At 38.5% G+C, this 18,174-nt stretch overlaps 1 protein-coding gene across 1 annotated transcript in view; it reads right to left on the bottom strand.

Annotated features, from left to right (window-relative positions):
• Positions 1-18,174, bottom strand: part of LOC131897952 (vomeronasal type-2 receptor 116-like) — a 93,360-nt gene that overhangs the window by 14,966 nt on the left and 60,220 nt on the right. Inside the window, exons 6-8 of the mRNA XM_059248980.1 lie at positions 5,015-5,306; positions 2,924-3,736; positions 533-760 (exon numbers count right to left, since the gene is read on the bottom strand). Coding sequence (XP_059104963.1) covers positions 533-760; positions 2,924-3,736; positions 5,015-5,306 — 1,333 coding nt within the window. The remainder of the gene's footprint in view (positions 1-532; positions 761-2,923; positions 3,737-5,014; positions 5,307-18,174) is intronic.

Raw genomic sequence — 18,174 nt, 5'->3', positions numbered from 1 at the left:
GTGTGTATATGTATATGTACCTGCACATGTATATGTATATCTATACATATATCAAAGTCAAAATCAAAAGATTGATTTATTTCTAAATTGAAGATATCAAACAGAACTAAGGAGATGGCTCAGTACTTAATGTACTTGCAATATAAGCATGAAGTCCTGAATTTGATCATGCAGAACGGAAATATAGAAAAGTGAGGTGTAGAACTGTGTTCCTGTATTCCCAATATGGCAGTCATGGAGACAGAGTGTCACTGTCCAGTTGAGTAGCGCTAAATCAGAAAGCAAGGGGTTCAGAGAGAGACCATATTTAAAGTAAAAATGGAGAAAAACTGAGGAAGGTAACCAGTGCTGACTGGGGCCTCAACGGGCACAGGCAGTGACATGCATGAGAATTCACACACAAGCTCACAACAGAAGCTAAGAAATTAGAATATAAAAATAATTTAAAGTTTCAAAGAGACATCACACAATCAATTCTCATAAATCTTTGCAGATATTTGTCTACATATTAAATGCTGAAATTCAGCCAGACCTGATTGAAGTTGCTTGGCCATTTGATCATAACTTCATTGATGAACAAGCCTTGATCTTGTGGACTCCTGGAGACAAACTCTCCTACTTTAACTAGAAATGAATAATGATTTGTATGTCCCATAAAATTTTGTACATCATACTTTTCCACATGATTCTTGTTCTCATCAAAGCATATTTGGTCTCCAGCAGCATTTGTAAATTCAATTTTTCTCAGAAAAGGATGAAGCTGGAGAGAGACATCAGTTGGATATGAGTAGTGCATACAAATCTCTCACTTATGGTCCCTAAGAGCAGTCCTCTTTCTCTCTCCCTACTCTGGCTTTCTTTTGGAAGAGGCTTCATCTGAGCAATTTTCTCCCCCACTTGTTCCAGTGAGATGAACTTTTCTCCCTATGAAATTAATGTAGAAGTAGCTGAACACAAAGAAAAATGTTGTCTAAGGGGTGGAACATAGTGCAGGGTGGACCATGTTTTAGTGGGAACAAGGCCCTGTGTCTCTCCCCGGAAAGACAAAAATGTCTCTAATTAGAAAATATAGATGTTTTCTGAGTGAATCTGGAGCAAAATGGAAGCAACACCATGTCTATTGGTTTATAGGTGTTAAGATATTTACCTTCTTTATGGCACACCATGAACCTATGTGTGTATGGTTAGGTAGGTAGATAGGTATACATGTAGATAGAGAGAGTGTCTGGACTTGATAATATTAGCAGTGTATGCAAAATTCCGAATTCTTGAAAATATATATTAATATGCAGAAATTTTGTATGCCATTTGTACTTCAGGAAATTGGAAATAGACCCACTGCCTGCCTCCAATCCTTAATTCAGTTTGAGTCACAACTTTTGTCTTTCAACTTTGATAAGAACAATATTAGAGTCAAAATTAAAACCTAAATGTTCTGTGATTAAGCTAGATTTTTAAAAAAGATTTTTTATATTTTTATATTAATTTATTTTGTGTATGAATTTCCTTCTTGGACATATGTATGTGCACTACACATGTTTCTGGTGCCCATTAAGACCAGAAGAGGGTGCTGGATCCAGTGGAAGTGGAGTTGCAGACATTTGTAAGCTGCTATGTAGATACTAGGAACTGAACCTGCATCTTGTCAAGAGCAGCAGTTACATTTGACTTCAGAGCCATCTCTGGTCCCTAGATTTATATTATTTTTAATTCTGTGTATCGCTATGTGTATGTATGTATATTCACAAACTGTATTCCTGATATCTTCAGAGAGCAGAAGAGTGTGTCACATTCCTAAGAACTGGAGTTACAGACAACTGTGAGCTGCCATGTTGGTGCTAACAACCAAACACAGGTCCTCTGACTGAGCATCAGGTGCCCCTAACTGCTGAGCCATCCCTCCAGCTTGATTTTATTACATATTTAAATTAATACAGTGGGTTAATAATTCATGTTCTGAGATTCATTATTGTGTTAACTAATTATCAACTCATTTCATAAAGAACTGTCTTTTAGATATTCAGTTATCTGTACAAGAGACACACTAACTTACCTAATACCACATCTCTGGAAGCCATGTTCACAAACAGTGTCAACGTCTATGTAAAATATTATTGTTATCATAACTAAAAACTGCACAGTACACTAAACCTTCAGAGTTCATTTTCTATTTATCTACCTTAGACTGAATGAAAATGAAAAGTTTGTTCAACAAACTTCTTGATGATCACCTATTTGAAGGGGAACATCAAGGATCATATGTATAATTGAGTCCTAAGTTTATATCAGGAGGGTTTAAACCCAAACATACCCACTTGTAACTATAAGAAGGAGATATGGCCTAGGCTCATGAGCACCATCTGTATTCTAACATTTAATAATGGAAGCAGTCTTTGGTTTCTCCTAATTTTATCTTATTTAAGAGTAAATAATCTGTAAAAGCAATTTCTTTCTCTGTTACTTTTGAGGTTATGGCAGCCTATTTTTATTTTCCATAAAAGTTTCTCCCTATGGTCTTGGGTGGTTAAATATATATGATACTTTATGTGAAATAGCTGCTGTTAGATATGGTGACTATGTCTCTATCTGATGGCATCAGACACATTCCATGAAATTGTGTAAATTTTTATTATTGAACTTGCTAATTTTGACAATAATTGATTTTGGATATTTTAACAGAATTTCATCTCATAAAAGGAAAACATTTGTTAAAATATGCACAAATTTCATGTCTTGAAATCAAAGCTACAGTAGCCCAAATCATGCACCGTAATTACAGACACATACACACCCACAGTGAAAGAACCCTTTCCATTTTGCCTTTTATTTTTACTATAAGATGAAAATGTGTTGTGCATTCAACCTCAGTCCCTCACCTACGAATAAGTTCCCAGTGCTTCCCTTGCTTTTGAGATAGGCTTACCTGCCAGGGTAGAAGCCTGTCGTGGTTTGTGTCTTCATGAGATCCCATTTCTGTTGTCCTCAAAAGCATTTTATGGAGGGCGTGGGCCATTGCATACACTGCATTCCATATGGAAAAACTGGGCTCAGACGTGACCATCATATTTTTTTCTTGCTTTGTCTTTAGGGATGTATTCAGTGGGCAGGGTTTATGATTTCCACATAGCAGAGTAGGAGTTGAGCAATAAAAATTGTCAATCCAGAATTTATGGAAATAAAGATCTCCTGGGTACCAGGAGGGTGTAAGTGCCTCTAGAAAGGGCTTGAAGCCAGGGATATCTCTCTTCTTTGAAAATGAGAAGCTTCCTTCAAAAAAGTCCTTCAAATAATTTTTTCCATAGAATACAGACTCTAAGTAAACTAAGTGAGACTTTGCCATGATCCACACCTTCCTTCTGGCTTTCATGATTTCATTTTCCATGCAGAAAAATACTAAGTCATCTATATCACCATAGAATACATGCACATTTGCTTGTGTGTGTTGGATCAAATTCACCAACCCAACCTCAGATGTTAACTGAAACTTCCAATTAGCCTGGAGTTTTTCTGTAAAAGCCACACAGATATCTTCTGATACCATCTCTGCTTTCAGGTCAGAGAGGAACTCCTTTCCTTTCAGATCATCAGACACGATGAGCCCTACCCACTTCCAGCCAAAGTGCAGCAGTAGAGAGGTCACCCCTTGGGTTAGAGCTGTGTCTTTAGGAGACATCTGGTAAAGGGATGGGAATGTATCTTTGTCACTTAGCATAGAATCAAAAGTTCCATATGTGACCTGTAGAAGCAAACAGAAAAAAAGGGATTCTGAGTTTCTAGGTATTTGGAGTCCTCACCCTTAGAGAGAAAGTGAGTTCATTATTCGCACAAGGGGATCAGGAAACTGAATGTTGGTAAGGAGACTGTCTTCTGTGATATTAGCTTCTCTCTCATTGTGTGATGGAATACGGTCTTTGTCAAGTACTATGAGCTCTAAAATTACTATGAGTTCTGAAGCAAGTGAGTGAACAATATTCTGTTCATGTTAGATTTGAAAGGCACCGTGGATTTCTCTTGTTCCAATAACAATGGAACAGAGTATGGGGTGTAGAGATGGACTGCAGAAGCATTACCAAGTGCTTTACTGTGACCACAGGACATCACCTTCCCTAGAACCTCTGCCTTCAGGAATGTAAATAACACATTTTTTCACAGATTTCTCTCTTGCATTAGAAAAGAGCAAATTATGAATATCTGGGGGAATTTCACCAAGCATTGTTGCATCATACTTCCCAAATGATAGATTTGACAAAGTCATTACCAAGAAACTAATGTACAATGCAAATCTCTGAGAAAGATGGAAATTCCTGCGTATATAATTTTTTCTTACTTCAGGATACAATAAATGTATGAATTGTTTTACTGAGTGATAATAATCAGTTTTACACTGTCTGGTTTTCTAATCTTGATTATCTATGAGTAAGGCACTCACCAAATATTTTCTCTATTTGCAGTGATGCCTACTGATGGCTGCTTTGCTTCAGTAGTGCCTGGCAAGAGCTAAATGTCGGGATGTATCTAAGTGGATGTTCTCTGTGAGTGGTACTCTGAGATCTGCTTTCCAGAATGAGAAAATAAACTCCTTGGAACATTTTCATTTGTGATGGCCCAAGGATTGATGCCCAAGGATTTGTTTACATGTCCTGAACTTACTATTCCTCTATCTGTCAGTGATTGACCACAGGATTAACTATAAGATGTTTATACCCCAGCTTGGGCAGTTAGTTATCTGGGTTGTATGTTTGACTTATGAACAGCACTCAGCTATGAGCTGCCACAGTACATCTTGCCAATGACTGGAGATAGAATCATGAATATTACTAAGTGATCTTCTTAGAAATCCACAGTATTTACTGCTCATGTTTTTCACCATACTCCACTGTTGATCATAGCAGGATCCTCATAATTCTTTCACTTACATTTGAAATCACCAGCAGGAAACATAGGCAACTTTTCCATTTTTTTTTTGGTCATATTTTTTTATGTGATTATGGACACCAAAACTTTGCCAACTTACTTGTGGAACTTTGTAGAGCTCTAAAAGGGTTCCAATTGAAGCAGAAAATTCAGGCCTGGTTCCTGCAATGATTCCAAGAGCTTTGTGTTGAGTTTTGCATTTGTAGTTAGGGATAAACTCACTCCTTCCAGACAGCCACATCAGAGGGCCCTCCAAGATTCTTCGGTGGGAGTTAAAGGCATTGTAGAGGTGGAAACCCAACGTCACATTGGGAAGCAGGTGGACATCCTTATTGATCTCCTCAATGGCAAAGTAGAAGGTCAGCAAATGTTGATAGTTTTTCCATCTCCCTCTAAACAGGAGGGGCAGAATGATGGGTACAGTCAGGCCATTGTTCTTAGAAACTCCTTAGCAAATTCAGGAAATTAGAGGTCATTAAGCTCTGACTTCTTTCCTGACACATAAAGCTTGTGTGAATGAGCCTCTGACAGCTCAGAAACATCATGGAATGACTCATGAAGTCTCAGTACTTGATTTCGTGAAGAGCATAGTGTGGATTTAGTGTCACTTGTCTGTGTCCTGTGGCTGATCAGTACATGGTGCTTATGATGTTTCTATTCATGGAAGCATTGGGCAAGGGAAGATACTAATGTTCTCTCTAGGGTGAATAAGAGTTTCATATCCTTTTATTTTGTGATTTGATTTCATACTCATTCTTGAAAAGTGTAATAATTTTGTTTGCATGCACGCCTAGTGTTAAAGGGTTTCTTATGGAGATAGACAGATAGCTAGGCATTAGGCATTCTGCCTCCTCTTGTAGAAAACTTTGCAACAATCCCAGAACCTACATGGTGGCTCAGAACCATCTGTAGATCCAGTCAGGAGCTCCTCTTCTAGCATATTTGGGCCCAAGGCACACACGTGGCATACACACATATATAATAAGGAAAGCACTCAAACACCTGCCATAAAAATAAATAAATCTTTTTGGAACTGCTTCTGGGGCTTGAGAAGTGACTGAGAGGTTAAGACTACTTGCTGTTCTTGGGGAGCACTCTAACAGGTCAAAGCAGCTACTCTTTGGGTTACAAGAGTGTACACCAGTTTTAAGAAGTTATGTGTTCTCCTTTGGCCTCTTCAGTCAGAAGGCACACACATGGTGCACAGATAGACATGTAGGGAAAACACTCATAGACATAAAATAAAAAAACAAAAATCAAAAAACTAATAAAGCAAGAAAAGAGTTTCTCTAAGCTTGCAGATTAAATGAATGAGTCAAGTCTCCTGTATAAGCCAGTGAAAGAATCAAAAAAAGTGGAAATATCATATGAAAAGAGGAAAAGCCCCCAAATCCATGAAGGCAGTGAAGAGTGCTCAGAATGAGAGGAAAAGAAACTTTGGAAGCAGGAAGTTGGGCTGAACTGTCTCACACATGTCATTTGATGGTTGGGGAGCGGTCCCCGGGAGCTATTTTCAAAACCTGGGTTAGATGAGAGCCTGGCTAGTCCCACTGGAGACAAGTCAGAGAGTTCATGAGGCTCAAGTCCCCTGGGTTCTGTTGAAGCAGAATCTACCTAGAGGCCTGTGGGCAGCAGGAAGAAATGCAGTTTGTTTACACTGTGTTAATTTGAGGTCTATGACTAGATCCTCTGTTAAGAGAGAATCTGTTGTTCAAAACCTGGCAACTGACAGCAATCAAGAAAGGAAGAAATTATTCTTCCCCAGGGATTATCCAATACCAAATAGTCAGCAGTAAAAGTGTATACAAGGCTATAAATGTATACATGTGTACACATGTATGCATGTGTATAAATGAATACATGTGCATAAGTGCATCTATGTGTACACATGTATGCATGTGTATAAATGAATACATGTATATAGATGTATGCATGTATATAAATGCATATATTGTAAAAATTCATAGATGTGTATAAATGTATTCATGTGTAAAAATGCATATGTATATAAATGTATGCATGAGTATAAATGCATGCAGGTTCATAAATGCATACACATGTATAAATATATGCATGTATAGCATGCTATAATAAATGCATGCTTATAAAAGAATACATGTGTGTAAATGCATGTATGTGTATAAATGAATACTTGTGTATGAATTATGAATTTCTATAAATGCATACATGTGTACAAAACAACAAATGTGTACAAATGCATACATGTGTATAAATATACATGTATAGAAGTATAAGCATGTGTATAAATGCATACACGTGAATATAATTGCATATTTGTGTATAAATACATACATGTGTACAAATTCATAGATGTGTTTAAATGCATACATGTGTATAATTGTATGCATATTTATAAATGTATACATGAGAATCCCTGGAAAGAGCCGTGTCTGCAGACTGGCTGAACAGAACTTCAGTGATATGGATAGCTTGAAGTGTTGTAGGACTACAGGCTCATTAACTTATTCCAGGATAACTGTAGCACCCTGAACAGCCATTTCTTGGACATGTCTGCAGGTGAGCTAATCTCCTATAACTAGTTAATTAAATACTTTTGAAATCTACTAACTTATGAGACAACTGACTTCCAACAACCTAAAAGCTAAAAGCGACATCGCATAGCATCTTGGGCCTGTGGGATAAGTTTTCCCATCTTGCCCATGACTTCCTCTCTGTTGTTTCCACAAATCCTTTGATTTACACATTTCTTATATTTTACTACAAAAACTTCATGAAACTGCCCCCACCTTGGAACAAGGTGTCTGGAGTCAGCCAAATCTGTGTTTACCAGCCATGGTCACTCAAATTTGGTTCTAGAATAAATTGTCTCTTCTGTTTGATCTGAGGGCTGAGGTTTTTCCTATGAAACAAAGGCAATACTCAACATGAAACAATTGATTCAGCTGGTTATATTTGTGTACTTATATATTTATATACGTGTGCACCCTTCTTCATAAAAATAATAAAACAAAATTAATTTGAGAGGGAGTGGGACTGGGAGGACAGGATAGAGTTGGAGGTAGAAAATGAAAGAGGAAATGATAGAATTGTATCTTAAATATTGAGGTGTTGGGGAGCAGAAAGATCAAAATATATTGTCTGAGATATTTTTATGAGTACTGTATTTAGTCTGCCACATGTCCTGAGTGATAGAAAGTATAGAACGTGTATGTTAGAGAGCAGGACTGCAGGAAAATTATGGACCAAAGGAATCAAACAGCAGGTAAGCTATTCCAGGAAGGACATAAGAAAGAGAGTCCAGTCCTGGGCAACCACAAAACAGGCTTCTCCCTAGAGAGTTATCCTGGGGTTTGAATGAAACCTCTGAGGCCATGAGGTCAGTAATAAATACAGAATTGCAAACCTGTTGGTCATTGCAGTGAAGGCCAAGACTGTGACATCCTGTTGTCAGTCTGAGAGTCACACAGCAGCCCTCCTGCCTGGTGATTAACACCGAGCAGGTTCTCAAGTGTCAGCGCCTGTAATGTTCTCATGCTATGGTGGCTTCCAAGTCTCAAGTCATAAAGGAGGCATCCTCCAGCTAAACAGCAACCATAGCAGTATTGTTGGGTTGGCCCCAAAGAGTGAGAGAATGGAGCCAGCCCCCAGAATTCACAGCTCAAAGTGGCTACATAACTCTGATGTTCCAGGTGGGAAAATGGTTCCTATGAGCACAGGCTGGTGGACATCAGACTCTCATCCATTAAGACTCAGGAACAACATAAGCCAAAAAAAGACAAGAGTCCACACTGTCAGCTGACCACCCTCCATATGTTCAGCTGGCAGTCTGAAATTACTGAGGACAAGGGGGATTCCTTTCTGCTAGTCCTCATCTTCTTTTCTTTATTTTTATACTTGATTCAGATTTCTCCACTCCATTTAGCAGACTATATGCTTAAATTACTTGAGAATATCTTATATGCATAGAATATGTGTTCATCAAATCTGTACCACCCCCATTACCACGTCTTCATCCCTTATCCTTCCTGACACTTTATCCACCCAATTCAAGTGCATTCTATGTAATTCCCCATAGAGTCCACTCTGCATTACCAGCATATACATTGTATTAAGGCATTCTACTGCAGTATGGGAATACTCTCAGTGTTCACATCCTGAAGAAAACTGAATTTCCCATTCCTGGAAGCTATCAATGCCAAAGGCTCCTCAGGCAGAATGGTATTCATGATCCTCTATCCCATTAATGTGTTTGGATTCTTTTCCTGCAGGTCCTGTGCAGTAGGTTCGTGTGTGCCATAGCCATGTGATGTAAGGAATAATTTCACCCCAAATCATGCACTACTTTTGACTCTTAGAAAAGTCTACCCATCTTCTGACATGGTCTCTGAGCTTTGGGGAAAGAGTGCATGATAAACATGCCCCATGTAGAGCTGAGCACAGTCTCTTATTATCTGGTTGGTGATCACTTATAGGTCTATGTAATAACCACCAGCTATTGGAAAACGAAGCTTCTCTGAAAAGGTATGAAGGAAGTATGCATTGAACCTTCCATATAAAGGTAACAACTGAGGAGGCAGGTAAAATATTTGTCTATTTAGCATAATAATTATAGTAGTTCTCATTTTGGATCAATGGCATGACTAGCTAGAGTTTCTTGGGTCAGTTAAGGGAGTGAGGCATGAGATCTGTCTAATGGAACTGGACTTAAATATGATAAAAATACTATGGGTTACCCTTGTAATATTCATGCCACTATAAAGATATGCCACCAGTTTGCATATCTTTCCCTTCCAGTCATAGTTGTAGGTTTCGGGAATCACTCGTGTGTTAGAGAGTTGATTATGCTTTCTTTTATTAATGTGCATAAAATTTTTCAGCTCTATGGATGCTAGCAGGTAAGAAAAAAGTTTCCATGTCAGCCCCAGCTTGATTTCTCCAAGTCCTATAACTCAAGTATACAAATACCATCAAATTCTGGAGGGTAACCAAAAACAACAGAAATATCTTGTAATGTTTGGGTGTGTATTGACAGCATTTACAAACAATTTAAAACATATCTAGCACTGGGATTTTTGTTTGATAGCCCATGGTATCTGGGAGAAGCACTATTCTGCAGTTATAGAAGAACACCACTTAAATTCCTTAGATATGTATGTATTTTAGGATGCTTCCATATTAGTACATTTCCATGTAGTTTTCTCCAAGGTTTTACTGTTAATCCTTCACACACTCCCTCTGCTGATCTGCACTCCCAGCACTCACTGCCTAACCCTTCCTGCTCCAGTATTTCCATTCCCCTGTTCATACCACATGTGCTCCATTCCTCTGCTAGTGAAATCCCTTTTTCATTGCACCTTACTAGTTCCCTGATTTACATGGGTACACCAGTTAGGTAGAGATATCTGAAGATTCAAAATTAGCATCTGCATATGAGAGAAAGCATTTGGCTTTGTCTTATTGTGTCTGGGTTACCCCATTCAGAATGGTAATTGCAGCTGCATCCATTACATGTAAATTTCATAATTCTATTTGTGTTTTCAGCTGGATAAAATTCAGTTGGTGTACATGTACTACAGTTTCAATATCCATACATCAGTAGAGGGACATCTAGGCTGCTTTCACTTCATGGCTACTGTGAATGTAGCAACAATGAATGTGGATGTTCAAGAACTTCTTTAGTAGGATATGTAGGCCTTTATGTATATACCCAGGATTGATAATATCTACAATATCCTCTAATATTGTAGATCTCTTTCCACACTTTTAGAAAGCCTCCACACTAATTTACATAGGGTCTACAGCAGTTTGTGGTCCCCTTAACCCACATAAGGGCCAGTATTTGTTGTAATTTACATTCTTGGGTAAGACAAAATATCAAAGAAGCTTTAATGTTCATTTCACTGGTCACTAAGGAGATTGAACACCTTTAGAATCTTTCTCAGCCATTTGTATTTCATGTTTTCTGCACTCTCATTTCAGTTCCATGTGTTTTAAATTGGGTTATTTGTTGTATCTAGAGTTAAATCAATGCTTGTTGACAAGACATTGGGATCTCTATTTCCTGTTATCCCAGCTTCTCTGGTTTTAGATGAAGTGAGAATGTTTGAGACGCAGAGTTGAGGCCACTCAGTGTTGATGTGTGAATGTGTTGTCTAGAGTGTGTGTAGCCTATGTTCCAGGCAGCCTCTCTCACCCTATTGAGCACCCACCACATGGAAAGGGATGCTGCTCCTTTGTTATTTCAGACATTTCCTTCTGACAAATCTCTGGGTCACTTGAAGACATCCATGACTGAAATTCTTATCACCGGGACACTTATCTGTCTCTCTCACATCCTTGCTCTCCCTGCCAGTGTGTTCCCTCCTTACTTGTGGAGCTTGCTCTGCATACTCCTCACGTGCCTTCTCCAATCTCTTTTCCTTCTCAGACTTAGAGATTCCATTAATCCTAGTTATCTTTTTGCAAATGGCTTGGCACACTGGATTTCCAAATGACCTCAGACTATAACAATTTCTGTCATCACAACCATATGATCCCAAACTAAACTCTCTCTCTCTCTCTCTCTCTCTCTCTCTCTCTCTCTCTCTCTCTCTCTCTTCTATCAAAAATCTCTTGTCTCTGGGTCTTAGCTCCCTGCTCTTGTGTTATCTCAGAGCCCTCTTTCCTCTCTGCTTGCTCCAGTCCCTTCTCTCATCACTGGTACAGTTTTACAAACATTCACATATCTTTTGGGTACAGATAATATTAAAATTGTTTCATGCTCTTGTATTCTATAAATAAGGTGTCTGTGGGGTTGGGTTTTAGTTCTCCCCCTCCACACCTGAGCATTCTGTTTAAAAGTTTCTTTCAAATCTGTCCTGTGTCAGGTGAGCCACCTCAACCTGTGACAAGAGAAATAAAGAAAGCAGAATAGCACAGGAAAAGATGTTGCATGTTTAAAAACAGCTAAAAATTAAATTATTCCCAATACAGATCAAGGCTGATAATCTACTCCCCTGTCTTAGATCCCTAAAACTTTTACTAAAGTATAAATTTTATCTTTATGTTTGTACGAAAAGTCTGTAAACTTTCTCTATCTCAGGGTTTGTAAATTCATTGAATGTGGTTTAAAAATCTGTAAAAATCTGTAATAAAAAAGTATTGAGAGATTAAAAATATATATCATGCTTCTGTGTAACTTTAATTTAACTCTTGTTCTGGAAGATCCATCTGACACAGCACACTGTATATGTGACTTTAATTCAATTACTGTTTGTGGAAAACAGAACTTACAGCAAATGTTTGATGAATCTGCCAGCTCTCATTGGACCAAGAGGTGAGGGACTCTTCTCTCACCCAGAGAGGCCTGCCTCGAGGTCCAGGCCCTGGGACACAGCCAGTCCCCAAGAACATCCACCCAACTCTGTCCCAGTTGCCGGACAGCAAGAAAAAGTCCTGTGTGTAGACTCCCCTGCCAAAATCCTCCATTGGACCCTGCAATCTACAAGACCAATGCCCTACCCCAATAGCCATCTGCCTGTGACCCCAGTAACTTCCAGAGACAAGGGATCCACCTGCTCTCATTGGACCAATAGGTGAGTGACTCTTCTCCCACCCAAAGAGTGCTGCCTCAAGGATCCAGGCTCTGGGACACAGCCAGGCCTGGAAACCCCCACCCAACTCTGCCTAAGTTGCCAGCCAGTAGGAAAAACTCCTGTGGGCAGGCTCCTCCACCAAAACCCCCCATTGGACCATGCATTCTACAGGACCCACACCTTACCACAATAACCATCTACCTGCGACACCAGTAACTTCCTGATACATGAAAAACGCCAGTTCTCATTGGACCAAGAGTTGCTGGCCAGGAGGTAAGATTCCTGCATCAGGCTCCCCCACCAAAACTCCCCATAGGACCCAGCAATCTACAAGACCCATGCCCTACCCCAATACCCATCACCCTGGGATACCAGTAGCTTCCTGAGACACACAATCTGCTAGCTCATATTGGACCAAAAAAAGCTTCCTGAGACATAGAATCTGCCAGCTCTGACTGGACCAAGAGCCCTAATAAGACCAAGAGAGACTCCCTGAGTCACAGAATCAGCTAGCTTAGACTGGACCAAGAGCAGTTCCCTGACATACAGAATCTGCCAGCTTCAATTAGACCAAGAGCTAAGATTGGACCCAGAAGGGCCCCCCTGCGACACAGACACAGAAAGCACAGAGTGGACCAAGAGCAGCTCACTTGGACACAGGCACCTCTTGCAACTATTGGAGGAAGAAATGGGTAGATGTCAGTGCAAAAATACATACAACAGCATAAAGAGCAATATGGCATCACCAAAACCTAGCCCTCCTACAACAGCAAGACCTGAACATCACAATGTAGAAGAAGCAGAAGAAGGTAACCTTAAAAATAACTTGATAAAGATGCTAGAGGCCTTTAAAGAGGAAATAAAATTTTCCCTTAAAGAAATTGAGGGAAAGACAAACAAAAAAATTGGAAGAAATCAATAAATCCCTTAAAGAAAAAGCAATTAAACATGCGAAGGAAACAGTTCAAGACCTGAAAATCTAAATAGAAACAATGAAGAAGACACAAACAGAGGAAATGCTGGAAATAGAAAATCTGATTAAACAAACAGGAAACACAGATGCAAGCATAACCAACAGAATACAAGAGATGGAAGACAGAATCTCTGGTATAGAGGATACAGCAGAGGAAATAGATTCATTGGTCAAATAAAACAGTAAAGCCAAAAGAATCATAAATGTCCAGGAAATCTTGGATATCATGAAAAGGCCAAACCTATGAATAATAGGGATAGAAGAAGGAGAAGAATATCAACTCAAAGGCACAGAAAATATATTCAACATAATCATGGAAGAAAACTTTCCCTTCATAAAGAAGGAAATACCTATGAAGATACAAGAAGCCTATAGAACACCAAATAGACTAGAACCCAAAAAAGTCTTCTAACCACATAATAATTAAACCACTAAACATACAAAATAAAGAAAGAATATTAAGAGCAGCAAAGTTTCTCCTTTCTCAGTCAAGTGACTTATAAAGGCAGACCCATCAGAATAACACCTAACTTCTCAATGGAGACTTTGAAAGCCAGAAGGTCCTGGACAGATGTAATGCAGACAATAAGAGACTATGAATGCCAGCCTAGGTTAATATACCCAGCAAAACTTTCAATCACCATAGACAGACTGAACAAGACATTACAAGACAAAACCAGATTTAAATAATACTTATCCACAAATCCAGCCCTACAGAAAGCGCTAGAAGGAAAACTCCAACCTAAGGAAGTCAGATGTACCCTTGAAACTACAAGCAACAGATAACCCCAAAAGAAGGAAAATATACACACACTACAACCAAAAAAATCACTGGTTATTAACATCCCTTAATATCAATGGACTTGATTCTCCTATAAAAAGGCATAGGCTAACAGAATGGATACAAAATCAGGAACTATTCTTCTGCTGCACACACCTCAATTTCAAAGATAGCCACTACCTCAGAGTAAAAGACTGAGAAAAGTCTTTGCAATCAAATGGACTTAAGAAGCAAGCTGGTGTAGCTATCCTAATATCTAACAAAATAGACTTCAAACTAAAATCAATCAAGAAGGACACTACATATTCATCACAGGAAAGATCCACCAAGATGAAGTCTCAATTCTGAACACTTACGCCCCAAATACAAAAACACCCACATATGTAAAAGAAACATGACTAAAGCTTAAATCACACATCAAACCCCACACATTAATAGTAGGAGACTTCAACATCCCACTCTCACCACTGGATAGATCTGTCAGATCGAAACTTAACAGACAAATAAGGGACCTAACAGATGTTATGACTAAAATGGACTTAATTGATATCTACAGAACATTCTACCCTAACAACAAAGAATATACATTCTTCTCAGCACCCCATGGAACTTTCTCTAAAATCAACCAGATACTCAGTCACAGAGCAAATCTCAAAAGATACAAAAAAATGGAATAACCTCATGTATTCAATTGGACCACCATGGATTAAAGTTAGATTTCAACAACAAAAATTACAGAAAGCCTACAATCTCATGGAAACTGAATAATGCCCAACTGAACCACCACTGGGTCAAGAAAGAAATAAAGAAAACCATTAAAGACTTCCTAAAATTCAATGAAAATGAATGTACTACATACCAAACTTATGGGATGCCATGAAATCCGTGCTAAGAGGAAAATTCATAGCACTAAATGCCCACATAAAGAAGTTGGGGAAATTTCACACTAGTGACATAACAGCACACTTAAAAAGCTCTAGAACAAAGAGAAGCAAACTCACCCAGGAGGAATAGATGCCAGGAAATAATCAAATTGAGAGTTGAAATCAATAAAATAGAAACAAAGAAAACAAATCAAAGAATCAATGAATCAAAGAGTTGGTTCTTTGAGAAAATCAACAAGATAAACAAGCCCTTATCCAAGCTAACCAAAAGGCAGAGAGAGGGCATCTAAATTAACAAAATCAGAAATGAAAAGAGAGACATAACAACAGACAACAAGGAAATACAGAGAATCACCAGGTCATAATTCAAACACCTGTACTCCACAAAATTAGAAAATTTAAAAGAAATGGACAATTTTCTGTTTAGGTACCACATACCAAAGTCAAACCAAGATAAGATAAACAATTTTAATAGGCCAATATCCCCTCAGGAAATAGAAACAGTTATTAAAAGTCTCCCAACAAAAAAAAAAAGCACAGGACCAGATGGCTTTGATGCAGAATTCTACCAGATTTTCAAAAAACATTTAATGCCAATACTCTTCAAGTTGTTCCACACAATAGAAACAAATGGAACATTACCAAACTCCTTTTATGAGGCTATAGTTACTCTGATTCCCAAGCCACACAAAGATGCAACAAAGAAAGAGAGTTACAGACCAATCTCCCTCATGAACATTGATGCAAAACTACTCAATAAAATATTGGCAAACCGAATCCAAGGACACATCAAAAAATTATGCACCATGATCAAGTAGGCTTCATCTCAGAGATGCAAAGATGGTTGAACACATGAAAATCTGTCAGTGTAATATACCATATAAAAAAACTGAAAAAAAAAAAACACATGATCATCTCATTAGATGCTGAAAAGGCCTTTGACAAAATCTAACACCCCTTCATGGTAAAGGTCTTGGAGAGATCAGTAACACAAGGAACATACATAAACATAATAAAGGCAATTTACAGGAAACCAACAGCCAACATCAAAGTAAATGGAGAGAAATTCAAAGTGATTCCACTAAAATCAGGAACAAGACAAGGCTGTCTACTCTCCCAATATCTATTGAATATAGTACTTGAAGTTCTAGCCAGGGCAATAAGACAAATAAAAGAGATCAAAGGAATTGGAAAGGAAGAAGTCAAACTTTCGCTATTTGTAGACGATATGATAGTATACATAAGTGACCCCAAAAATTCTACCAGGGAACTTCTGCAGCTGATAAACCTTTCATTAATGTGGCAGGATACAGGATTAACTCAATAAAAATTTAGCTCTCCTACATACACATGATAAATGGGCTGAGAAAGAAACCAGAGAAACATCCCTACAATAGCCACAAATAATATAAAATACCTTGGGGTAACTCTAACTAAGCAAGTGAAAGACCTGTATCACAAAAACTTCAAGTCTTTGAAGAAAGAAACTGAAGGCAATATCAGAAAATGGAAAGATCTCCCACTCTCATTGATAGGTAGGATTAACATAGTTAAAAAGACAATCTTACCAAAAGCAATCTACAGATTGAATGCAGTCCCCATCAAAATCCCAACACAATTTTTCCCATACCTGGTAAGAACAATACTCAACTTCATATGGAAAAACAAAAAACCCAAGATAGATAAAACAAACCTGTACAATAAAGCAACCTCTGGAGGCATCACCATCCCTGTCCTCAAGCTCTACTAGAGCTATAGTCATAAAAACAGCTTTTTATTGGCATAAAAAATGGTATGTGGACCAACAGAATCAAATTGAAGACCTGACATTAATCCACATGCCTATGAACATCTGATTTTTGACAAAGAAGCCAAAACTGTACAATGTCGACTGTATTTATGGTTTAAGGTTTTACTTTGATGCTAAAGGGTCTTCAATTAAATCTTCAATTCAAAATTTTAAGGCTCAGATTGACAGGGATAAAACTGTAAAATTCTAATCTTATACAAACTATGAACTTGGTATAAATTGCAGAAGATAATTAATACATGCAAGTTAATGGTCAGTTGTAGTTAGACAGGCCCATGGGGTTGAGGAAATTGGCTCAGACCAGTAGCCAAGGCATGCACATAATGTACTTCCAACCTGGAGCCAACCTGGAGTCTGACTGAGGGCCTAGCAATAGGAGCTATCAGAGTTCCTGGTCACTGTCAGAGGTCCTGACTGCTGTCAGAGTTCCTGATCATGCAGAGTCTGCCTAGGACATAGCAACAGTCCCTGTCTAAGTTCCTGATCATGCCCATCCAATGAGGGATGACCATACAGACTGAGCACTGGGAAGAGGGTATATAAGGCCTTCCCTGTTATTAAATAAGGGAGTTCGTTATTTGCCTTCAATGGACTCTTGGTGTCTGTGCCGATGATGCCATGCCTTCTCACTCCCTCCCCCAAGGGAGCCATTAGAATCTAAGCAACAGTCAGTTACTTTATAAATGATTAAATTTTTTACTGTGCTCCAAACTATGGTTTTGGTAATGCTGAGTATAAATAAATGTAATTCATTTACAGAGGGGCAAGCCATAGCCTTCTGTACACGCTATCAAGGACAAGCACGAAGCAAGTAACTGAAAATAAGTTTGTTTAAAATCAGGTATAGTTAATAAATTAGATGATGTCCCTCATACTGCTCAGAGAGATCTGCTGAATATGGAATGTAAACTATTTAACAAAAAAAGCTTCTCCTGATACACAAAAATACCAGCTTCTAGAATCAGCTTCTAAGACTATTCACAAATATGTTGGAAGAACATACTCCACATTGGCCTTTCCTCAGTTGTGCTAATGTGGACAACAGGGCTAATACCTGGCACACAATTTACCCACCACCAGGTCCCTGCCAAAATGTGGACACTGTTGAGTTAGATGCGCTACTCTGCCCAGCCAAGGTAGGTCAGTTTTTCCTAGTTCCTCCTTCACAGAAACATCACTTAGACCACATGAGTCTGGTGTTTGAAGGCAGATGCTTTCCTGTGTGGCAACCAAAGTCTTAATAGTGTCTTGTGTGA

Source organism: Peromyscus eremicus, chromosome 23 (genome assembly GCF_949786415.1).
Source record: "Peromyscus eremicus chromosome 23, PerEre_H2_v1, whole genome shotgun sequence".
Lineage (NCBI taxonomy): Eukaryota > Metazoa > Chordata > Mammalia > Rodentia > Cricetidae > Peromyscus > Peromyscus eremicus.
Note: the sequence above shows the minus strand (reverse complement) of the source record. Positions and strands in the feature narration are given on the sequence as shown.